At 46.6% G+C, this 5,678-nt stretch overlaps 1 protein-coding gene across 1 annotated transcript; it reads right to left on the reverse strand.

The window, feature by feature from the left end:
• Window positions 1-839: 839 nt before the first annotated feature.
• LOC139402146 (WAP, Kazal, immunoglobulin, Kunitz and NTR domain-containing protein 2-like) lies at window positions 840-5,125 on the reverse strand. Its single transcript, XM_071146226.1, has 3 exons — window positions 4,642-5,125; window positions 3,268-3,584; window positions 840-2,873 (listed from the first exon to the last, which is right to left on the reverse strand). The coding sequence occupies exons 1-3, from the start codon at window positions 4,858-4,860 to the stop codon at window positions 1,664-1,666; spliced, it is 1,746 nt and encodes a 581-aa protein (XP_071002327.1). The 5' UTR covers window positions 4,861-5,125; the 3' UTR covers window positions 840-1,663.
• Window positions 5,126-5,678: the final 553 nt, after the last annotated feature.

The raw sequence follows: 5,678 nt of genomic DNA on the forward strand, positions 1-5,678 counted from the left end.
AAAGATCTGAGGGCCAGTGGGTGGTGGGTGGAGGATGGAGGGCCCAGCCAGACCCAGACACAACACAGGGCCGGCCAGGCTGCTCTCTTCTCCGTCCCCCTGGGCTCAGCAGCCCTTCACAGCTGGGATGGAATGTGACCTGCTCCAGATTTAATGCCAAACTTGGCCCTCCATGTGAAGGGGGGATGAGGAAAGGGGGTGGAGGAAGATAGGGGGCTGGTATAAACTAGAAAATGACACGCACACATGCACAATTACGCTTGCCTGTGAACATACAAATACACGCAGACAGACAGACAGACAGACAGGCAGACAGACAGACAGACAGACAGACAGACAGGCAGGCAGGCAGGCAGGCAGGCAGGCAGGCAGGCAGACAGACAGACAGACAGACAGACAGACAGACAGACAGACAGACAGACAGACAGACAGACAGACAGACAGACAGACTGGCAGACAGACAGACAGACAGACAGACAGACAGACAGACAGACAGACAGACAGACAGACTGGCAGACAGACACCTGCTGTCAGTCATTTTACAGGTATAGAAGCATAGCGCAACACAGAGATAAGAAGTGGATATTCTTTCAAAGGTTCATTTTTATTTCTTTACCATTGTGTTATGAACATCTTTATCATTTGGATTTACAAAATAACATAACATAAGTCTGTCCATTATTGAATTGGGTGTAGCTCTAAAAGGAGGGGATAAAAAATAAATAGGATGTTAAGAACAGAAGTTCATATACTGTATAAGCAATCATGGACTACAAAGTGGTTTCTAGTGGAATCAAAGGAGTTGTTTGATCCACGAGCTTTACATGACATTATCGTGAGCTCAAGCACTCAAAATATATATTACAAAATGTCTCTTTCAGGATAGCATAGATACTTTAAGTCAACATAATATAACATTCATATTAACCAAGGCACAGAGTTTAGCTATCTGTCAGGCATTAGTACATTCATACCAAGATAAAACATTTGAATTAAAAATATTATTCAAAGAGCCATTTTAGTTTAACTAAAATATTTCCAAGGTAAGCGCTTGATATAAGTCACCACTACAGTACTATATACGGACAATTAGCTCTCCTTTCAGAAAGTGAATCCACACAAAGTATAAATCTGTCGTTGTTTTAAATATACAGGTACCTCCAGCCATTTCCATAGTACAGAGGAGCCCCAACACTTAATGTCCAAACTTCAGAGTGAAGGAGAGAGACGAGAATCTGGAATCAGCTAACAGCAGCCGTCATCTGAGAAAGTCATGGATCTTCTAGATATCTACTGTATATGGGGAACATCTGAGTGAAGGAGATAGCCAGTGGAAAATATGACAAAATGCAAACAAAATGTGTCTTCTGTGGAAACTAAAGAGAAGGTCATGGGTAGGGAAACAGCTTGTCGGATCAGTGTTAAGGTATTGGTTCAGTCCCCACCTTTAGGAGAAGGAGAAAGCAATAATCAACCAAAGCCATCATCCGGCTACTGAATGGTAAGAAACTTTGAAAAAGTCCCAGTCTACTCTTCTAGATATCTTCCCTACTGGATAGTGGGGAAATCTCAGACAATAGCTACTACTGGATGCTAGAACCAGTTTGCTTTTCTTGATATAGACAGCTCTTGTACAGGATAGTGGGGATCTCTCAGAGAGTAACTACTGGTTTGTTGGGAACTCTTTGAGAAAATCACAGGTCTTCTTGTGAATGACCTCTCGGAGCTTCCTGACCCTGCGTGCGGTGGAGCTCCCCACGAAGCTGTCGGGCTGCAGCACGGCCATGCCGTTGTGGACGTCTCCCATGATGATGAGCTGCCCGTTGGCCATGGTGATGTTGGGGCATGGGCAGTTCCAGTCCATGTTCATCAAGGTCACCTCCAAGGGTTCCTGGCCGAAGAACTTGAGGCCCATTTTCTCGTCCTTTAGGATCTCCTCCACGGTGATCAGGGCGTGGCCCGAGTCCTGTTCTTCAGGCAACTCTGTCACGCGCCCCAGGATGATGAAGTCGCTCTTGCAGAAGCTGGTCACCATCTTGCCCCGCGGTTTACACATCTTACAGTTATGGTTCTTCGGAAAAGGACACATCTCCTCGCAGGCCTCTTTGGATTCAAAGTTGTTTTCATTGCCTCCACAGCCGCCCCAGATGAAGGACTGGCACTGTTTGAGGGTGCTGCTGTAGGCCCAGCGGGGCTCGTAGGCCTTACAGGGTCCCTGCAGGCTGGGGAGAGAGCAGGGAGCCGACAGCTCTGCCCCGCACGACAACATGCATGTCTCGTAGCTGTCAAAGTGGTTGCGGTTCTTGTTGCACTGGCTGTAGGTGAAGGTGAAGCAATTGTTCCTCTTGGCTTCGTAGTACCAGCTTATGCTCTCCTCCCCACAGTCGTCACTGTCCGGCCCCTTCAGGCACTCTTCGGCGGGGAATGGGAATGGGTTGGTGGCATTCCCTACCTCACCCTCCTTCTGGCCTGTGTCTCTCTGGATCACCGACAGTGGGTAGTGGGAGGTCACAGACCCCCCCAGGTTTTTGGCCGTGCAGGTGTAGATGCCGGCGTCCTGTTGCTGGGCATTGTAGATGACCAGCTGGCCGATGTTGGTGACCACTACGTTCCCCTGCACGTGATTGGGCCTCATCACTGTGTTCTCCTTGCCCTCCAGCTGCTTCTCCCAGGTCACCTCCGGACTGGGCTTACCTGACACTTCGCACAGGAAGCTGGCTGTCTCGCCCACGAACACAGCCTGCTGAGTGGGGTTGCTGAGCATCATTGGAGGATGGATGTCAGCCGGGGGGGTGGTCTCAAGGAGGGCAGTGGTTGGCCGCAGGGTGGTCTCCATGGGCAACGGGCTGGTGTTTGGCCAGGTGAGGTGGTACCTGCAGAGGTGATGTCAGAGAGAGAAGAATAGATGAGTTACCACAGTAATGTAATCTACCTTGAGCTGGGTGTGTGATAGACAAAGGTTGGTACAAGAAACTCAAATGCATAAAACAAAAGCTAAGTGAAACGCTAGATTGAGTGAGCATTACTCCTGTGTAACTACAGAGGAATACAGATCTCATACAAATACAGAAATATAGGGTTATTATGTCTACAGTTATAATTCAGAATCCCATCTATTCATTTTCAGTTCCTGTTGCCATAGAGATGGATATCAACATAACAAAGCAGTCATAGCACAACAAAACAGTAAACACCGCAGTCTATTCAGAACTTTTCTGTTAACATGTGATTAATATGGGAGTCTATACATAGATGTTTCCTGTTTACCTGCAGGTGACCACAGAGATAGAGATGCCCTTGGAGCAGGCCTCTGCATCCATGTAACACTTGTTGTAGTAGGTCATACCGTCTGAGGCACATGTGAAGTGGGGCTCTCTCTCACAGCGGTCCCGGCACTTACACACGGGCTGGCCCTCCCAGATGTCACACTCGGAGCCCTGCTGCGTACACATGAACTTGTCACACTTGACCCCTTTTGGCATGCCAACCGGCCCCTTCTTGCCCTTAATGTCCATGTAGCGCGCCGCCACACAGCTCTTGTTCCCACACACGTTGTTGCAGCATTTCTCAAAGTTTTCACAGTCCTTGGGGGTGATAGGGGATACATGGGAGGTGTTCTGTTAGGATCAGCATGTTTCAGTTCATTATGCACTCAGGGAACATATAGGATGTTAAGGAACTTGAGAGTGATGCACTTTCTAATGTAATGAAACAATACTATGCAATGTGAGGTTGGTATTGTAGGCTATACATTTTACATGCTTACTTCTCAATATCTCATAATGCAGAGTAATTAAAAGTTATTAGATTCAATATTCATGGGTGGCAGGTAGCCTAGCGGTTAAGAGTGTTGGGTCAGTAACTGGTATGGTCAGGTAGTCTAGCGGTTAAGAGTGTTGGGTCAGTAACTGGTATGGTCAGGTAGCCTAGCGGTTAAGAGTGTTGGGTCAGTAACTGGTATGGTCAGGTAGCCTAGCGGTTAAGAGTGTTGGGTCAGTAACTGGTATGGTCAGGTAGCCTAGCGGTTAAGAGTGTTGGGTCAGTAACTGGTATGGTCAGGTAGCCTAGCGGTTAAGAGTGTTGGGTCAGTAACTGGTATGGTCAGGTAGCCTAGCGGTTAAGAGTGTTGGGTCAGTAACTGGTATGGTCAGGTAGCCTAGCGGTTAAGAGTGTTGGGTCAGTAACTGGTATGGTCAGGTAGCCTAGCGGTTAAGAGTGTTGGGTCAGTAACTGGTATGGTCAGGTAGCCTACCGGTTAAGAGTGTTGGGTCAGTAACTGAAAGGTTGCTGGTTTGAATTATTGAGCTGTCTAGGTGAACAATCTGTTGACAACAAATGTAATATTGTGGGCATATACACCAGTGTCTGCTATTTCCAAAAACTGTAGTCTATGAACACGTATCTGATTGAGGAGATCTTCAATCTAATTCAAAGAGAAATTCAGGAATAAACAACAGAGGCAATGTGGTCACAAATGAATTTGAATGGCCAAAAACAGTGCGCAGTGCGCATGTCCCACTTATCTCCACCTTTCATTCCATGAATTAAATTGCAGAAACTTTATGTAGAGAAACTTTTGACAGACTAAAGTGTCCCCTATTTGTCTCCAGCCCGCGAGGAAAACTGATCCCAGAAACTCACCCGGTCCAACTCGCACTCGCGCATACAGGTGCTCATGGCGTCCACCCACAGGTTGGGGTTCATCTCGTTGGGGCACATGCCCGCGTGAGAGTACACCACTTTGTTGGGCATGGACATTGGCATCGCTTTCACCCTCACACAGCTGTCTATGATCAGGAGCAAGACGTAGCACTGTCCAAAGAGAAACCAGATCCATCGAGGAAACAACATCCACCACATATCCAGCGCGTAACGGGACTTTCACAAGGATCCCGAAGAAATAAAACAAGATCCGAGGAGCGTCGAAGTTAGCAAATTTTCCCGATGAGTGCAAAACTATTAAATGGTCATAAATGACAAAGCCAAAGGGAGAAATTAAGTTGAAATGTAAAGTCAAATGTGATTAAACGGTCAGGAAGACGTGTGGTCAGTGCGGAGTGTTGCTGCAGTGAAGAACTCCGTCAGTCCGCAACGTTTAATAGTCTGGAGAGATTAGGTGGTATTTGAACCCTATTACTTAAAATCTAACTACATGAATTACAGTGGCTAGTCTACCCCGACAGCAAATCCCAGGCGAGTTACAGTTCTGATGAAAATATTAAAAAGTCCGTAGCAGCAGCAGGCTCGAGCAGGGACCTCCGGCAAAATACCTGTGCTGTGCGCGTGTGGTGCGCAAGGCGCGTGTTGACACCTTTTCCCCCTTTGTGTGAATAGTTGGACCACCTTCATTGTAGCCCACTATGCAGTACTGTAAATGTGGAAAACATACTGTGGTAACATAAAAACAAATTATATTCATACTGATACAAGTATTTTTATATTAACACAATATTTACTCTTGTGTTGATACACATGTAGGTATTTGGATAATAATATCTAAACAGTTAACTATCTGGATCAATATGGCCTTATTGAACACATTGCATAGTGCTTTTTTCAACCTTTCCCAGGAGTGGGTTTACATCTTCAGAGATGAATCAGTAAAACCATGTGGAATGAGCTTAATACATCCATAATACTTGCCTGGGGAAGGCAAGGGTCGAATTCTTGGAGATCTT

This window comes from Oncorhynchus clarkii, unplaced genomic scaffold, assembly GCF_045791955.1.
Source record: "Oncorhynchus clarkii lewisi isolate Uvic-CL-2024 unplaced genomic scaffold, UVic_Ocla_1.0 unplaced_contig_780_pilon_pilon, whole genome shotgun sequence".
Classification (NCBI taxonomy): domain Eukaryota; kingdom Metazoa; phylum Chordata; class Actinopteri; order Salmoniformes; family Salmonidae; genus Oncorhynchus; species Oncorhynchus clarkii.